The 19,947-nt window shown below is 45.3% G+C and overlaps 2 protein-coding genes across 2 annotated transcripts in view; both read right to left on the bottom strand.

Moving 5' to 3' along the window:
• Positions 1-19,947, bottom strand: part of LOC138566128 (zinc finger protein 585A-like) — a 368,140-nt gene that overhangs the window by 334,441 nt on the left and 13,752 nt on the right. The gene's annotated exons all lie outside the window — the stretch shown is intronic.
• The window catches only part of LOC138566117 (zinc finger protein 585A-like), a 40,766-nt gene continuing 21,244 nt past the window's right edge, over positions 426-19,947 (bottom strand). The window contains exon 3 of the mRNA XM_069643114.1: positions 426-5,708. Within this exon, the coding sequence (XP_069499215.1) occupies positions 4,435-5,708 (1,274 nt within the window). The 3' untranslated portion in view covers positions 426-4,434. The remainder of the gene's footprint in view (positions 5,709-19,947) is intronic.

Genomic DNA, 19,947 nt, shown 5'->3' with positions numbered 1-19,947 from the left:
ATTTTCTATTTATTATTTTTTATCTACTCCGCACTTCCAATCTCCCCCTTCCATGCAGTTTTTCCCTGTTCCCTTTCCCATGCACTTGCGTGTACTCGATGACACTGGGCCTAGTAAGATCGTCGTTATGTGTTCTCCCGTTCCCCTCCCCTGCATTGACAAATAAAATATCATATCATACATTGGCTGAATTGATCATTGCATATACCAATATTCCTATTGCAGTCAGAATCGTGTAGCCTCAAGGAAAATTCGGAGAGATACAAACATGATAAGAACGCTTAAAAAGTTGACAATCACATTCATTCTAACATAAAGAAATCAAGACAGTCACCCACTACCTAGAACACATCAATCGCCTCTGTTACAGGAATCAGTTTACTCCAGAGTAAAGACAGAAAATAAACAGATTTACCATACAAATGTAGGTTCTACTAAAGATTTATTTGTAATGTAACACCGCGACATATTGGCTGAAGTGCAATATTCTTTTAATCAGCATTTCATTCAATGTGTGAATACCAGTGGGTAACGTTTAAATTCAGCTTGTCAGTTTTCCAGGATTACTTTAATTTGGTAAACATTTGTGTCCACTATTCCTGCTCAGAATTCAGAGAGCACAGCTAGGATATCATTACACCCAAAACACGTTCATTTCAGACAGAAAGGCACCATTTCATTTCCATGTTTTCATGGATTTCATTGTCTCACAATTCTATTCCATGTGTCCTTTTTACTCTATTCATAAAATGTCACTTTTCTAAAACACACGTCCACATAATATAAAGGAACTCTTGCCATCTTCTCCAGGCCCTTCACACCAGGCCAGTTTCTTATAAGACAGTGCTTTGACAGAGGGCCTTCACCCTCCCACTTATATAACTGCACCTCCATATTGTAGATAAAGGAAACCGTGAAATACACCAGAGGGGATCCTGAGAAGAGTCTTGGCAATAATACACTAGAGGGAGTCCTGAGGAGAAGAGCGTTCCACTAGAGATAGGCAAAGGTGTAATACACAAGAGCGGGTCCTCAGGGGAAGAGCGTTCCACTAGAGATAGGCAATAGTGTAATACACTAGAGGGGGTCCTGAGGAGAAGAGTGTTCCACTACAGATGGGCAATAGTGTAATACACTAGAGGGGGTCCTGAGGGGAAAAGGAGTGGAGTGTCGCAGAATGTGCTGCCAAAGCCTTTTAACATGTGTGTTGCCAAGCTTAGTCTAATTAGCCATATGAGAATGCAACTTTCTCCCAGTGTATTAAGGAGGGCTCCAATGTGGAATGTTTTAATCCATATGTTGTGAAGTTGAAAGTAATATTACTTTATGGGGGTGTAAAAGTAGGATTCTCATTTTCAGTAGAATTTTTTTACTTAAGCTGAAAGAAATGTAATTGTTTGTTTTTCACGCATCTCTGTATCTAGCAATTCATGTAAAAGAAAATATGCCTTCTTCCTTTACAGTTTCTCTACATATCAGTCAGTAACACCTGTAGAACACCTCCGAGTGGTGAAGCGTGGCTGGTATCACCGGGCTGAACATATCCATTGAACTGAGGGGTGAAATCAGGAAAGCCGGCAGCTTTGTGCCCATTGCTTCCGATGTTATAGCTGGGAGCATTGCTACTTTTACATTGAGAGTGTTCGACAATTCTTGGGGAGTAAATGTGATCAATACACCGCTTATCTGTAGGGCTGGGATTAAGAGATGCCTTCTTTAAAAAAACTAAGAAAGCTTTCTCTACGGTACTTATTCATCCAAAGGTCACATGGTCTGTGGTGGCGTGCATTCTTAGAAGGCATTCCAGATAGGAGGAGCTAAAACCCAAAAAGCTACACCACCTGGTTACCTTCTGAAACAAGAAATCCTCGTCTAGAGGGGTAGAACTAAAAATACAGGCAGGACAAGGGTGGAAGGATGGACTGCAGAAAAGGGGGAAAGTGTGCCATACAGTACACAATGGGATAGACACAGCACCTTAAACCCAATGAGCGGTCACATGACCTCTCGCATTAGCCAGTGCAGATTGTAACAGACCAGAGTGATATGGTCACATTTCTGAACACCTGAAAGAAGCAGGTTGGCACGTTCTGTGCCACCTGAAGTTAGTCACATATGCCAGGGTGCACAGAATAAATGGCATCGCCATAGTCACGTCTGGAAATAATGAGGGCTATAGCAAGTGAGTATGAAGGTTAAGAAATGGGAGGTTATTGTGCAGCAACTTAAAGGAATAGTGCGCTCTAAAATTGCCTTAAGAGATGGGCAATAGTCTAAAACATACTTTAAACATATTTTTAATGAAAGTTCCTATGTAAACACTTTTGAGCAAACGAGGCTCAAAGCGTTTACATGGGAGCATCCATTTTGCCATTTCAGGCAGCCTCCTCAGCTCATGTTAAGCTCTGCCCTGGAGGCACTAAACAAGCAGCAAAAGCCCCCTACTGGGAGCTTTTGTTTACGGCAGCCAGAGCAGAGCTGCATGAGCTGAGGAGGCTGCCTTCACTTTCATTTTACGTTTTCGGTGCTCCCCAAGCCCAGGGAAGCACAGAAAACAAAATGAAGGCAAAAAGCAAAGGGACAGCAATTACAAATACAACGTTGTTGTATTTGTGATTGCCTTGGTTGGAAAACCATGGAAATCAAATACAAGAACGTATTTCTGACCGTGGCGGCTTTCGCGTGGAGTCTCCTGGGCTCCGGGAGACACCAAGCGAAAGCCGCCGCTGTCAGAATAATAATGTTCCTGTATTTGTACATACAGCGGAATTTGCAAATACAACAATGTTGCATTTCTCACTGCGGCACCTTTCGCTTGGAGTCTCCTGGGCTACCCTGGGGGAGCCCAGGAGACTCAAAGTGAAATCCACGGCAGGCAGAAATAGAACGCGGTTGTATTTAAAAATGCTGCAGTTTTTCTTTCTAAGTTTCTCGGGCTCCCCCGGCTCAGAGGAACGCGAGAAATTTGGAATGAAAATCACAGCGTTTTCAAATAATACAACGTTGTATTTATGTTTGCGGTAGCCTCCGCTTGGAGCGCAGGGGGCTACAAGCAGAAGCCACCGCAAACATAAATACAACATTTTAAAAGCTGCGGTTTTCTTTCTAAGTTTTCCAGGCTCCTCCAAACTTGGAAAGAAAACTGCAGCTAGTGCTAAGTTAAAAAAAGAAATAAGCCCTTACCCAGATGCAGCTTTCCTGCCTGCAGTCTCTGGTCTCCGGCACCAATGAAGCAAAAGCCACCCAGTGGTAGCTTTTGTTTATTACAGCTGGCTGGCTTTTGCTTCATTAGTGCCGCATGGGCAAGCACAGGAGGCATCCATTTCACAAAATGGATGCCTCCTAGTGCTTCACATTTTTGAGTTTGAGCTTCATTTGCTCAATACTTTACATAGGACTTTGTTTAAAAATATTTTTTAGATATATTTTTGATTATGGGCCATCTTTTTAGCCAATAATATTTTAGAGCACACTATTCTTTTAATCTGGGAATAAACTGCTGCCAGCCACAGCATCTCAGATACAAGTGAGAGCTCACAGGCAGATGGCGTGAGCACCAAGCTTGGAGGAATGCCAGGGAAGCATGCCAAGTGCCCGGTGCAACCCCAACAACCAATATATACTGGTCAGTCACTGAGAAACCATTCACTCGTTCACAGTTATCAGACAGCTGGTATAGTGATACCTTTGCTGAGCTCCCAAATAAGCAGAAGAGGATCAGGCTGTTAATAAGGGACTCTGATATCAAATGCAGCATCATTACCGCTAATGTTCTATTATCCTGCAAGGATTGTACAAAGGAGAAGTCTGAATCCCAGTGCAGGCATCTCATAGATTAAGCAGGAGCTGATGATTAATGGCGTCAAAGCAAACAGAGAGGTCCAAGAGAATTAGAAAGGTTTCCCACAATCACTTCACCAACGCGGGCTCTCATCTGCATATGTTCTCTTGCACCATCTACACAAATGACTACTCATTTAGTGCTAGGTGGCCACTTAGAAAATAATTCATAGGACAGTTTCCCAAATAAATCCAAAGAGTGTCTATAGTTATTGATTCAACTACTGAGTCTTTAAACTTTTTCAAAATGCTGTTGCACATTAATCTGCATGAGTTCCTTAGGCAAAGTGTTGTATAGGATGGGTACCTTAGTACAGAAAGTACAGTCTCCTTTTAGAATATTCCAGAAGGTCTGCATTTGAAATAGCAGGAATTCAACCAATCATAATCAGCCACTATTTGTGTGCCAAAGGAAACTGGGAACAGCTGTGGTGATAAGTTCACAGTTTTAGTAAATAGCCATGCCAAAGTCAGACCCATTGAAGAATCACCACCTCCTCTCTGAAGCTTCAATTGCAGAGGGGACTTCACCACATGTCCTCTCGTAGGGCAGATGAGAACACTGGAGTATTTTCCACATTCACTACACTGCAATCATGCCTCACACATGTTTATCTGGTGCCTAATAAGGTTACTGTTCACAATGCAGCTCTTTCCATGTTCTGCACACACAATTTCTGGGCACACATGACGTTTCTCAACTGTATGTGTTCGCTGGTGGTGCTTAAGGTCTTGTTTCCAAGCAAACCCTTTCCCGCATTCAGTGCACACATGAGGTTTCTCTCCTGTATGTATTCTCTGGTGGTAAATTAGAGCTCTCTGCTGAGCAAACCCTTTCCCGCATTCAGTACACACATGAGGTTTCTCACCTGTATGTGTTCTCTGGTGATGAGTAAGATCTTGTTTCCCAGCAAACCCTTTCCCACATTCAGTGCATTCATGAGGCGTCTCACCTGTATGTGTTCTCTGGTGGCGAATAAGATGTCCCTTCTGAGCAAACCCGTTCCCACATTCAGTGCACACATGAGGTTTCTCACCTGTATGTGTTCTCTGGTGGATAGTAAGATCTCCCTTCAGAGCAAACCCTTTCCCACATTCAGTGCACTCATGAGGTTTCCCACCTGTATGTGTTCTCTGGTGGATCGTAAGATCTCCCTTCAGAACAAACCCTTTCCTACATTCAGTGCACTCATACAGTTTCTCACCTGTATGTGTTCTCTGGTGGCTAATAAGATGTCCCTTCTGAGCAAACACTTTCCCACATTCAGTGCACATATAAGGTTTCTCACCTGTATGTGTTCTCTGGTGGCTAATAAGATGTCCCTTCTGAGCAAACACTTTCCCACATTCAGTGCACATATAAGGTTTCTCACCTGTATGTGCTCTATGGTGGATAGTAAGAGCTCCCTTCCGAGCAAACCCTTTCCCACATTCAGTGCACACATGAGGTTTCTCACCTGTATGTGCTCTCTGGTGGATAGTAAGAGCTCCCTTCAGAGCAAACCCTTTCCCACATTCAGTGCACACATGAGGTTTCACACCTGTATGTGTTCTCTGGTGGTGAATAAGACCTCCCTTCTGAGCAAACCCTTTCCCACATTCATTGCACACATGATGTTTACCACCTGTATGTGTTCTCTGGTGGATAGTAAGATGTTCCTTCTGAGCAAACCCTTTCCCACATTCAGTGCACAGGTGATGTGTTTCACCTGTATGCATTGTTTGGGGGCAGACAGGTGTATCATGCAAATGGACACTATTCTCAAATTCAGTGAACGGATAAGGTTGTTCACCCATGTTCTCACGTGGGCAATATCTATCTTCTTGAGATGGCAACTTTTCCCATATTCTGTGCATGTGTAAGGTTTCTCGTCAATTTACTGCTTAATAAGAGGACACTTCCCACTGAATCTTTTGCCAAATTCAGAGCACAAATGAGCTCTCTCGTGTGAAGAACATTTCTGGTGACAAACACGATTTTTCCTCTGACTGAAAGTTTTAAAACATTCAGCCCAAGGATACATTTTGTCCAGTCACATTAGAAACTACCTTTACATTCAGAATGCATATAAAATAACACTCACGTGTGTTATCAGGAATACTAGTAAAAAAAAATGTCTTTTCTTACTGCACATCAAACATTGTGGTTGTCATGCCCACTATCCCTCAAACCCAGAATTGACAGAAGAAACAAGCTTGGTTACTGGATGTAACCAGGAAGGAGTTGCATGACAGAAGCCTGACAGCTGGAACCCAAACTTGCACACTTCTCAGGTGCTTGGAAGTTGCATATTCTAATAATGACGCTTTTCACTGCATTAGTCCAGAGAATCTAACAGTCACTGCGGTTGCATTTCTGGGGCATCAGTCACCTGTTAAAATAAAAGGAGAATGTTTCAACACAATCACAGGCATCACGTGTAAAAGGCAGACTGGTTCTCAGTAATAGTGATGTGCACTAGTTAATTACTCACACAGTAGCTTATAAGACTTTGAATACTAGGGTGCCATCTATTGGGGACACAAAGTCTAGACGGCAGATTAGTGGTTCTCTGATGATAACACAATCTGATGGAGGCAAATGCAGCAGGAACAGAGGAATTGATTTTTACGAAGACCATTTTAGTATCAAAGAATAGGAGAATGAATCAGGGCCGTGCATATACATTCTACCATTTTATTTATTCAGAAATGACTAAAGTAGTTTGAAAGCGCCACATTTCCATAAACGATAAAGGCAGGTGTTTGACACTAGGTCAGCAGTTTGACACCAATCGGGCACATGTTTGTCTATTGTGTAATCACAGATTACTGCCTTACATTTAGGCAAATGTATATTCACCCAAACAAAGACTGATAGAAAGCAATAAGGCAAATTGTACGGTAGACTCCCCTCCTACTTTTTTTTTATACATATGCCCCATTGCCATGTACTGAAGATAATTTGCCAAAGGGATACCACTTTTGTTGCCTTTTAAATATACCACTGGGTAGCGTTCAGGAGGGGGAAGACACACGGTTTCATTGTTGAGTGGGTGTAAATGGGCCTGTTACTTGCCAGTTTCCCATAACCCGGTCCAGACCCCCCTTTTTTGTGGACTCCGATTATTGCACCCTAGGTTGCATCTCAGCAGCCCCTGTACCCTCTGCACTGTGAGCAAGGATTGCTTTCATGACATCTCCAGTAACCAATGGGAATGCAGCCCCAACATTGTAAATATCCAAGAAGAGATCAGCACCATTTACTGATTACACACCAGTTGTTTGTGTCCTATATGGCATTGATCCTGGAATAAGATTTATGTACTTGTGAATAGTATGCATAGTTAGTCACCCCATGATGAGCGGGCCGCCATTTGTCTGCCTGTCTGTCAGACAGTCCTAGATTATTCGTTGTGTGACAGACTATATGAGAAACTATGAGCATTCCGGTATGGGACCCAAGCAGTAGTTTTAGGAGAACCGATGCAATCAATTCCCTTTTTGGCTTCCCCTTCTTGCAACTTCAAGAAATACAATGTATGTACTTGCGTGCGTGTATGTGCGTGTGCACGCTGATAGGAAAGATTTCCATTTACATGTAATTTTCCCTCCAGTTGGCCCCCCCCCAACTTTTTGCTGTTGTCGGACCATCTTAGCCTGATTTTTGCCAGTGGAGCCCAGGCTTCTGCTGCACTCCGCTGAATTTTCGCTCACTTTGTTATGTGGAAACTGACATGCCCTTGAAGACAGTCAGTACTGGGAGACTTTGTTTCCCTTAGTCTTTCACTTTGTTGCAAGTTCTCTGCAACATGTTTACCAGTGCAGAAAGTACCTTACAGTATAGTGCGCGGGGGTCTTCCTTTCATTTCATTTTCTAAGGCCCTAGACACCCTCAAATGATTTATGTTGAACTACAGATGTGCCTTGGACAGAGCTGTTGACAACTGTTAATTTCACATATGTTTAACCCTTTCTTTCGGTCCATATCGCGTTTACCACGTTTGGCCTTGGACAGTGGCTTGGCCCCAAAATAGCCATTCCACAAGATCCTTTGTTCTTTCCTTTGGCCATCTTGTCCCTTTGCCTTCCCCAGGTGGAGCTGACACGGGCCAGTGCTTATTTGGTCATGCATTCTCCCACGAAACTGCAACCTTTCGCAGGCTTCTGCATGCCTTGTGTTTGTGCCTCCAGGATGTGGGCTGGACTGTCTAGTTCCAATACACATCCTGGGTGCCAGAGAGTCTGGTGTGCTGGGAATGACTGGGACCACCGCGGTCCGTGATTGGTCCACGTCTGGCATGGCTGTATGTGAGCAGGTCTCTCATTGGGTCCTCTTCATTTTGGCACGAAGGAGTTTCTGGATAATATAAGGGCCCAAACACCCACACCAGGTCAATCTCTTGAGTTCTCACTGAACCTAGGATAGGACCCATGCATCCTGAAGCTAAGAAGCTGAGTCAAGGAACCGCTGGTGACTCACTGGAAAGTTTGGCACCATGAGCCTGATGTTGTCCCGCAGGACCCTTCTGACTCTGATCGAACTAGGTCTGCAAAGGCGCTTCAACCCATTTAAATAGTGGGAACAACTATTCACAGCACCTCCACCTTTACCTGCAAGTGAGCCTTTTCGGATGTGTCCCTGGGCCAACCAGTGAACTGACCAGCTTGCGCAGGACCTTTGCCCCGGACCTGCCACCGCCTCGAGTTAACTCTTGAGACTTTGGAGATTGTAAGTACTGGTCCAAGGCACTCTCTAGCCGTGTTTCGTACACCTAGGTGCCCTAGGTCTGGAATTAGGAGAGTATGCCTGAACCCGTGTACACATGGGCACCGTGTCGCCCAACTTTGTGGGTGCCCTGCTGCTGTACCTTCCTCTGCCTTGCGACGAGATGCAGTGACATTGAGTTGATCCCTTCACCAGGAGAGGAGAAATCGCCACTGTCTTCACTAGTGAGAAAAGGACCTTGGTAATGAGCTAGCGGCACTCCCAAATGCCAAAAAACATATGAATATATTTTTTGACTTCCTTCATCTTGATAAATTACACTGATTTGTGTTTCTTCACACCAGTTGCGATTTATTCTTCAATCAATCTCTTTACTCAATTGTCGTTATTTTCAACTTTGCCTAGACAAGGGCCCATGCATTTCGTACATCACAGTCTTTCATCAGGGCCGGTTCCATCTTTATCAAGAAGCTCGAAATCATGATATTGAAAGAACCAAAGCAAACCTAAACTTAAAATAAATATTTCCATTTCGTCAGAATATTCAGTGTGTTCGCAATTCGCCATTCAAATAAATTCACATTATTCAATGCATTTACCCCAAATAACAAATGGATATTGAAACGATATGAAGCATATACATACGTATTGTGGAGTACCCATGTAGCGGTGCACCAAAAAGGAAAGTAAAAAAAAGTCCTGTTAAATGCTGTACATATGGTAACTGACTCATAATTTGTTCTGTAGAGTGAATAATCTACCTATATTGAAAATCTCTCTACTGACCTACATACTTAGTAAGTGTAGCTTACGTTCTGTAAAGGAGTCTCCGTCATCCACGGAGAAAGAATGTCCAGCTATGCTATCTTTGTGTTCGCTCGTCACTGTTAATAAGGGCTAAATGTAAAACTTGTCTGTCACTGTCATGTATTTAGATGACAGTATAAAGTTCATCTTACCCAAAGGTTTGGCATTATGTAGACTTCGTGCGGGGCACTGTACGAATTCTTCCTGCTGGCTGTGCCGATAATCGTGTGCACGTCCTAGGTGTAAATCAGCACTCGTTTAATACGTGTACATGCCTTATATTGTGAATAGAATAGTGTATAACTAACCAGAGTTCGAAATACTCAAATCGCATTCCTGCAGTGAAACGCCAACACCACAGCAAAAAAGTCTGTAGTTGTGCGTTACTGTAAATGTAAACTCATGGTTACCATGGAGCTGGACCATGTGTTCAGGACAGCCATGTTGGGGTGGGAAAAGTGAAGTGAATATCCAACAAAATAGTGCATGTATGTTGACACATAGTTCGTATAGAACAAACTCATCAGAATATTGTCTAGATGCATAGGACAGTGTAAAAATATAATCATAATTGTGACCCCTTATAGTAGGTCATGGCTGATCTGTATTATCTAGGGAGTGCAGCCCACACTGCTGGCTCATTAGCCAAGGCCCTTTTCTCACTATTTTGGAGTGGAGGCACCTTTTTTACTGGGTTTGCACCCCACGCAGACACAAATTCAACAAATAATTAAGGAATACATTGAAAAAATTGCTGTGCACACCCCCCACTCTTATAAATTACATCTGTGTATTTCTTTGAGTGGACGCACCCCTAACATGTTTTATGAGGAAATTGATCATCTTACAGAGAATAGAGCAACCACACTCGGCTTCACAGCTGACAAAGCAGATGCGATCCTAAGACTGATCAAGGAGACGACTATATCAAGCACAGCTACTACTAATCCGCAAAGCAAAATCAAGCACTTAACAATACGCAATTCACAAAGCAATTAATAGGAAACTTAACTCAGCTACATTAGGAAGATATTACAAAGCTCAAAGGATTCCGAGAGGACTAAGGGTTCCGTTACGACCAACCCTTTGTAAAGAAAGCAAAGATTTTGTGGCCAGATGGGAGCTGATATTGAACAAATGTTCCCTGGACTTAACTCTATTGACTATTCAAGAATTATCTAACAACATAGCACAACTTGACAAAGAAATTGAAACATTGAGTTAAGAAATCACTGATTTGACGGATGCGGCTTCTTTCAGCGAAATATTGTTAGACATTAATACCAAATTAGAGGGATACACAGATCTAGAAGCCTGTAAGGTTAAGAAATTTAAGCGGGATACATAGGAATATTTAAATAATCAGGTCTAGACATGGGCCGACAAGTGTCAGTTTCAAGGAGCTAGACCCAGTAAGACATCCACAGATAATAGCAGTTCCAAATCTGATACCACAGAACCAAGAGACAACACAACAACAGATAGTCAAACAGCAAGCACTTCAGGTGCAACAAGAAAAACCACTAATCAAAAAGGAAAAGGACGAGGAGGGGGCCAAGGAAAGAAATCAAGGAATGCAAACCAGATTCCAAACACAGCGGAATTAGTGGTTAACTTATCCAAAAGGAGACTGTCTAATCATGAAATTCAAAGACTTTAAAAAGGTCCGAAGTATGTGCCCACGTATAGTAGCAGTAGGTTTAATACTCGAGACGAACTACACAAATTAATACGTAAGCTTAAGCTGAAGGTATTTTTTGCTGAACTTCCACCCTCCACAAATCTGAATCTGGCAGAGAATGAATACAACTGGGTCGCATATGGGGACACTTTTTAGAGACATGGGGTCTTCATAATGCCTGAGATCTTTTGAAGAATGACTCAGATCACTTTACTTGGTTCAGGTGTGTTTACCACTGTAATTCATGATATTTTTTTCTCTGCACCAATGATGAATTCGGCAATGGACTATAAGCTGCTGAGAACCAGATGCAGTAACCACAAGATTCTACAGCAAAAATGTGTGGGGGTGTGGAGTAATGCGCGTGATACTTTTTGTGAATCCAATTTACAGGTTACATACTGAAAACTTGGTGTTAATTATTCAACAACTTGAAGTTACTCTGCGACCCAATTATAACTTAATCGTCTATGAATGTGTCGCACTTCCAGGAGGATTAGAGGCCCAGACCCCACCTCTAAACTTGAATCATAATGAAGAAAAACACCCTCCTGTATAGGAATGCGCCACACAAAGGAATTGCGTGATTCTGAACAAGTGTTTATTGTCACACTCAGTTCAAAATGCATGCTACATTGATAGCCCTGTATCGGTGACACGTGTTTCAGGGCTCTGTTCCAGAAATGAACAGTTTTATTTGCGCAGTCTGTAGATGCACGTAATAACTGGGTTAAATCCCCTGCATGTTTGTGGTTCTTCACGTCGTCGTAGTAAGCTTACGTCGTTGTAGTAAGCTTACTATGACGACGTGAAGAACCACAAACATGCAGGGGATTTAACCCGAAACACGATTCATTGATCTAGGGTTATCACTGATGTGCATTTTGAACTGGGTGTGACAAACACTTGTTCAGAACGACGCAATTCCTTTGTGTGGCGCATTCATATACAGGAGGGTGTTTTTCTTCATTATGATTCAATTTACAGGTTAATGTAGCAAAAACGAGAATCATTTGGCATAAAGGCAATGTTGTGAAATTGAATGCAGATTTCCCGTCTGATTTTACCACCTTTAGCTATGGGAAAAAAACAGTGTACACTAATGATTCCTTTTGCTATTATGTGGGGAATGTAATTAGGCAGTCTTTGGGTCGATCTGCAAATTCTGGTGCTCGGAAAAAACACTTGCATATCTATGATCATGTGATTAGAACCTTTAAGAACAATAGAGCCAGGGAGCTGCGTACCCAAACAAAAACCAGTTTTCCATTGTCTAAAAAATTGAAATTAAGGAAAAAGATTAACAGCAAATGGAAATACAATATCAAGGCTCAATGTGCTGCACTTTATCAGGCAGACAGTGAAAATATGATTTCCAACACAGCTAAAACCTTTTGGGCTCTTATGAACAACCAAATTAGCCAGGAACTGTGAGGCCCTTTCCTGCTCTATTTCTGAACTACAATGGGCTGGACATTTTGGGGATCTGTACAAACCAGCTCAGTGTCATTTGTTACTCCCAGAGGGTGTACGAGATGCCGTGTGGCTAATTAAGATCCAACAGGCGGATGTTGAAGCTCCGATTCAGAAGGTATCAGCATCTAGGGCGGCAGAACCGAATGGTCTTGCAAACGCCGTCTTTAAGCAAAATCATGGTCTCAGGGCAAAAATCGTGTATATACGCTTTAATGACATTGTTAGGACTCGCACAATTCCCCTCTCATGGCACATTTCCTTTGTTGTGCCCATCTAGAAGAAAGATGATCGGTCTTGTCCTAAAAACTATAGGCCAATCGCCCTTACAGATGCAGACTCCAAGCTATTCTCTGGAATTATCTTAAAGTATATCCAAGATTGGATTAAGTCTAACAGCATTTTGTCCAGATTTCAATTTGGCTTCAGGAGAGGTGTGGGAACGGATGCTTGTGGTCTGCTCTTGAATGTTATGCAGGCAAAGGCGTGGAGAAAGGGCTCGGTACCAATCTATATCGCCTCCATCGATTTATCGATGGCGTTTGACAAGGTGGACAGATGTGGCTTTGGGGAAAATATTTTATTTTTTTACATTTGTAAAGCGTCACACAGCCCAGAGGCATCGGGGCGCTGTTGCACGAAAATGACTTAGCTGCAGTGCAGGGAGGGGTAGATCGAGGGTGTTACAGCGAGATCCTGTCTACCAAAAGCCTAGAAAAAAGGACGTTTGCCTTTACAGAGGTTATACAGTTGACAGGGCCCAGGTGGGGTTTATACAAACAGCATAGTTTTTATCGATTAGGGATGCCTTTGGACCTCCTTTCTATATTAGTTCATTTACATGAGGGGTCAATGCTGCAGGTTAGGCAGAATAATTAGGGCGGTTTATCCCCTTTGATTGATGCCTCGAACGGCCTCCGACAAGGGTGCATATTCGCACACACCATCTTCAACCTCTGTTTCTGATGACAAAGCTAAACTAGAAGAAGCTGCATTCGCTCCACCAATGGTGGAAGGAGTCAAAATATGTTGGACCGCATATGCAAATGACTGTTTGCTCTTCGACCATACTCCAATTGGTTTACAGCGTTTACTGAGTACATTTAGAGACTACACTGTTGCCAACTTTCTCACCATAAATGAAAAAAAGACAGTAATCATACGGTTGCACCCTATGCAGTGGAGTAACTTTGCTGAAAATGTTTGGGGGCGGGGGGCTGTGGGAGGGCGAATGGTGGCTCTTAGGGATTGTTACAGCCAAATTGTTCGTAAAAATGGGGTCGAATGGTAGATTTGACTGAATTCGGTCACCACCTTTAGTTCAAAGCCGAAGATACCGAACATGAAGAGCTGGGGTTGCGGGGGCATCTCCCATTCCCTATGTTTGGTATTTTTGGCTTCAGCAGTTGCGGGGGTGTCCCCTGCGTCCTCAGCATTGGTGGCAGGGGACCCAACAAAAACAAAGAAAACGGGACCCTGCAGCGTCAGATCCAACCCGCGTTGGATGGATCTGACGGTGCAGGGTACAGGAGAGGCAGCCGATGGAGAAAAGGGAAGTTGGGGGGCGGGGGGTTTTTGGGTGTACTGGCGGTTTGGGGGAAATGGGTTTGTTTTTTTGTATCGAGGTAAAAAGGTAGTCGCAGCGAAAATGACAACTGTCAATTCCGCTGTGATTTTGTAGATCAGTCAAACAACAAAAACACCGAGGGATAATAGACTACTACACCACAAGAGTCCATTGCTAACGCTCTGTTGTAACTTTCATGATAGGACTGGTGGCGTATCTTTAAAATTCAACTGGGCCCCCACACATCTTCAGCAAGCCTGCCATGCATCCAGTGACACAACATAACATTCACAAACTTACTTCCAATAGAACATACAAACAATGCATTATTTATCATTCATTCAGACACAAAAGACAACACACACATGCTTGCATACACTCTCACTCATACACAAATGCACCCAGCACCTCCATTGACATGTATATGTACATATACAATAACACATGGAAACAGTGGCGCAACGTCCATTGAGCAGACCAGACTTCATCACCCCTGAAATTTTGGGCTAAGTTGACTTGACCTAGCTGAACTATGAAGCCATGGCCGAAAGGACCAGATTCACTGGAATGTCAGCAATTCCCTTGATATTTCCTTTCATTCAAAGGCAGCAGCCATTCGTTAATGCAGTGCAGTGGATGACCAAGTATACTTGCTATCCATTTCTAAATGCCATATATCTCCAAACTTGGGCTCTGCACAGCACCTTATACGTGTACATGCTGAAAGATTTTTATCTACAAGATTTTGACAGATCAAAATTAAGGTATGTTTTCCTGTGTTCAAATGGCTCCAAGCAGTGGACTACCAAGCGGGAGAGGCAGTGGAACGGCAAGCTGACCCCCATGGCTCTTTTAAGAGCCAGAGTGGGACATTGGTCATTGGGACACCTCTCCCGTACGGCACCTCAAAGAGGGTGCCCAACAGCAAAGGTGTCTCGCTGGTAAGACAATGAGTGCTGATCAATTCCTGCTCAGCACGCTCATTGTCCTGGCAGCAGGACACCTTACCCGTTTCCAAGGAAGTCCGGGCAGCAGAGGGTCCTCACGTTGGAGGATTAGAATGTGAGCCATAAGGCACTGGTGGGAGGGGGGGGTACTATAACAGGGTCTTTTGTCCCTTTAGAAATGGGAATGGGAGGGAGTGATCAGAAGTGAGAAGGGTGCATAATGTTGCATACTTTATGAAATAATGACTATGGTTATACAACCCAAGGGGGATTTGTTTTGCTCACTTTAATCTACATGATGCTTTTGAGACTTTGCTTGCAGGATGGGGAGAATAAAACTAAAGCCATACTCCCATTGCTCAACATATTTATGACAATGTATATAGCGTATGGTTAGTTTACTATGAAAGGCTAGTTTATTATGTAATGTGGTTTTCTTCCAAGGCATTGCCATAAATAATGAAAGCACATGAAATGTAAAGCAAAACCTTCTTTTTATTAAGTGTATATGGTTTATTACAAATCTTTCACAATCTACAGTTTAATTTTAAAAGACCATACACAGCAGACAAAGCCAGCCGAATCAGATACAAACAGTAGTCAATTTACACTTTAATGCTAATCTAAAATAAACATTAAAGTTTTGTGCAGCAGAGTTTTAGTTGATTTTGCTTAGTTTACCAACTTTTGGTAGTCCTAGTTGTCATCGTTCTCGCTAGGGTGTGCTAACACTTTAAATAATTGTTAGAGGAATTTGGATTTCGTTGTTCCACAATCATATCAAATTCCACCATTTTATTGAGTCTAGGTCGCATAGATCTACGATGTTACACCTGAGATATATATTTCTTACATCTCTCAATTCTGTGCAGAATAATATCAGGTGACTTAGGGATTCTTTTTGTTTGCGGAATCTGCATTTTTTACATATTGGTTCTTTACTGTATCTCCTCACCATAGTTGTTTTGTTATGTGAGATATTAAGGGGGTAATTCATAGAATTTAGCACACAAGTGGCGCACGCGGCTGGCGCACAGTGTGCGCGTGCGAGTGTCTGCGCCAGCCGCGTGCACTAAAATCAATTTCCGCGCACAGCGTATTCGTGGATTTTAGCTACCAAAACCAGCCGTAGCGCAGCGACCCTGCAGCAGCGCCAGCTACGCCCCCAAGAATGCCCCTAGCGCAGGGAAAAGCCATCAAAATCACCAATCCAGCGCAAAGGACTGCGCTAACCCTGTACCAGTATACATGGCCGCCACACAGCACACGGCAAGCGGGGAACGCGTATTACTGGGGTTCACGGGAAGTTTCACATGCGATTGGCCCTGTGCGAGTGGGGTACATGTATTACTGGGGTTCGCGGGAAATTTTACACGCTAAGGGCCCTGTGCGAGTGGGGTACGTGTATTACTGGGGTGTGAGGGAAGTTTTACACGCGATTCCGCTGTCAGAGCAGGTACGTGTATCTAGTGGAGTGCACGGGGAGTCCCACACGTGAATTGGCAGTGTGGGTCCTCCCAGGTGTGCCCTCCACCCCATCCACGGTCCCTGCAGGCAACCCACAACACAGGGGACTACCCTGCACCCCTGGCCATGCCCCCCAGCCAGCACACATGTCACCTTCCACTCGTGATCACCAACTCATATCCCCCTGCAACCCCAATCAGTCAGCGGCACCTGCCAGCAGGCCCCACTCATGATCCCCTGCACCCCCAGCCCTCCCATCAGTGAGGGGCACCTGCCAGCAGGCACCAACTCATGTCCCCCTGCACCTCCACCCCCCAGCAGTGAAGGGCACCTGCCAGCAGGCTCCCACTCATGTCCCCCTGCACCCCCACCCCCCAGCAGTCAGGGGCACCTGGCAGCAGGCCCCCACTCATGTCCCACTCATGATCCCCTGCACCGCCCCCCCCCCCCCCATCAATGAGGGGCACCTGCCAGCAGGTCCCAACTCATGTCCCCCTGCACCCCCAGCAGTCAGGGGCACCTGCCAGCAGGCCCCCACTCATGTCCCCCTGTACCTCCACCCCCCCCAGCAGTCAGGGGCACCTGCCAGCAGGCCCCCACTCATGTCCCACTGCAACCCCACCCCCCAGCAGTGAGGCGCACCTGCCAGCAGACCGCCCACTCATGTCCCCCTGCACCCCCCTCCCCCCCCCATCAGTGAGGGGAACCTGCGAGCAGACCCCCCACTCATGTCCCCCTGCACCCCCACCACCCCCCCCCCCCATCAGTCAGGGGCACCTGCCAGTAGGCCCCCACTCATGTCCCCCCACCCACTCAGTAGTGACATGCCCATCTCATGACACAAACCAAAAGTCAACTATGTACATCAACACATGTCCGTCACACACACACACACACACACACACACACAACACACACACACACACACGTTGCCATTTGTATTTATATATAAAGCACAGCCAAGCACGGGGGCATAAGGGCGCGTAAATTAGATCCGGTTACAGTTACAATTAAAACAGTCAACAATGGTTACGTTGCAGGTAGGTACAAACATAGTATTGAGTAGCATTGAGTAAACCCACATGTCAACATGCATGAACCCAATGAGTGAATCCCACAGATCAAAATGTATTAACATGAAAAACAATTGAAAGTACTAAAAGCATAAAATAATGGCAAACATGAAATTAAATGCATGTCCAAATTAAAAAAAAAAAAAATCCTCAAAAGGATCCAAGTCCAAAAGAGAAATGGCCAAACCTCTCTGTCCACCAAACCAAATCCAAATGAAACGCAAAAAGGTAAATCCATTGATCCACGGTGAAATGAAATTAAAATGTCCAAATAAATCCAACGTCCAACTATGTACAATACAATTTTCAAGGGTCCATGAGCCCAACGAAACAAATGAAACCTATCCAATAACCTACCTAACAAGAAAAACTATTTACAAAAGTGTGGGGCATAGTCCAAAAGCCCCAAAATAAAAAAAATAAAAGGAAACCTAACACTATAAACTATTTACAATGGCGACGGGCAAGTCCTGCGGCTCACTCATTGATGTTTTCGGCCAGGGCATCATCGAACTCCATGTCTATTTGCTGGAGGCGGGCCTCTGTCCTGGCCCCAAGGTCTCGCCTCGAGGCACTCCGCTCGCCTCAACGCCCGACGCATGGAGAATTCCGCCCGCTCCGCACCTATACGCTGGCCCAACCGCAGCCACACAGAAGACACACCCATTCCAGGGTCCTCCTGCCTTCTGGCCGATGCCTGCCCCTCAGATGTTGATGTCCCCGAGCCATCATTGCTCCCACCTAGAGCCTGCTCCTGCTGCTGCTGTCCATGTGCCCTGTCCGATGGTGCCTGCACATCCTCCATCTGCTGGTGTCCACCCCTGCTGGACCGCCAACTCCCGACTGTGGCAGGGATGGGATCTCCACCAAGTTGGCTGTGTTGTTCAGGCCAGGTCCACAGTGGGCCCTGTTGGAATCTGGGCCGGAAGAACGACTAGCACATAGTCTCCACAGAGGAGAGGTCCGCCAGAGTGCGCATCACATGTAGGAACCCACCAACCAGGGCCCCTCCCAACAGTTCCACGTCGCAACGCTGCTCTTCGTGATGGCAGGCGTTCTCTGCCCAGGAAGAACGAATGTCACGTGGGCGCAACGTGACACCAATAAGCCGGCGCCCATACGTTCATGGGACCCCTCGTCCGCAGGTAGTGGAGAGGCAGATGACATGGCACTCCCCTTTCTGCGGACGGGCCTGGGACGGGGCCTCCCTGCTGGTGCATGGTGGTGCAGTCACAGGGTCAAGGACAGGGACATGCACAGGCCCCTCCGCGGTGACCTGTGCTGCCTCCTGACCCTGGACTGCAACACTTGCACCAGTGGTACTACCCCCACCAGCCCCAATGTGCGGCTCAGTTGCGGGCTCCTCTTCCTCTGTGGAGACCACCAACCTGGATGTCTCGTACCGTCTTCCGCCATTGCAAGCCCCTGTGGGGGCTCACCCGGCCCTTCCGCCACAGCCATAGTGGCAGACGCGGCACCAGCCCCCTCGCTCCCGGATGATGGCAAGTCCTGGGAGGGTGGCTGGGCCTTGCGTCGCCGCCCAGTGGGGGCATCCCCGCCGCTTGGCTCCACAGCGCCTTCTCCGCCCTCTTCTTCACTTGACGCTGCGTAGAGGGAGACATAGAACACAAGCATCAGGGTACAGTACAATATTCCCCTAGACAGGAAGCAATAACACATGAGTGGCAGTGTCTAACGTCACTTCCATCCTGTCCCTCCACAACACATGGGTGAATGCCCGCAAAACACATACATAAACAGGCATTGCGCCTGCAATCAGCATCCATGTACAAGGGCCTCTATTAATCAAAATGTTGCCTTCAAACTTACATGCATCCTGGCTCACACTGATCCCATGCACACACATCACCGGAGGGTCATGCATCATGCCTTGTACACCACAGACACAGTGGATAGACACAGTGCATACAACGGTGACCGCACTGCATGAGTGAATCTACACATCATCACGGACATGTGTCATGAATCCATGGCGTATAGAAGTCACAGACACTTCTCAGACACAGACACACACACACACGTGCACCATACATGTACATGACATCAGCACCCATCCCTCACACCCCCACCATGTTCAAGAACAGACACTGGAATGCTTTCATGTGTGCATTTGCCATACAGCTTCCCATGTAGCAGTGGAACTCATGCACCAACCATGTGGTTCGCACATTACTGGTCTCACATGCATGACCATGATGTCCCTGCACACATACATCCATACATGGCCCATGTCACACATGCAGGCAAGTATCAGACTACATGCACACTGCAACATGCCCTGTCTCGCACACCAATGCTTGGCCACTTACCGCTCAACTCCAGACGGGTCTTACTCCGAAGGATCTGGGCGTGGAGCGCTGGGC

This window comes from Ambystoma mexicanum, chromosome 2p, assembly GCF_040938575.1.
Source record: "Ambystoma mexicanum isolate Mex_15411 chromosome 2p, UKY_AmexF1_1, whole genome shotgun sequence".
In the NCBI taxonomy this organism is placed as follows: Eukaryota; Metazoa; Chordata; class Amphibia; order Caudata; family Ambystomatidae; genus Ambystoma; species Ambystoma mexicanum.
The sequence above is the reverse complement of the archived record's forward strand: the minus strand, read 5'-3'. Positions and strand labels throughout refer to the sequence as shown.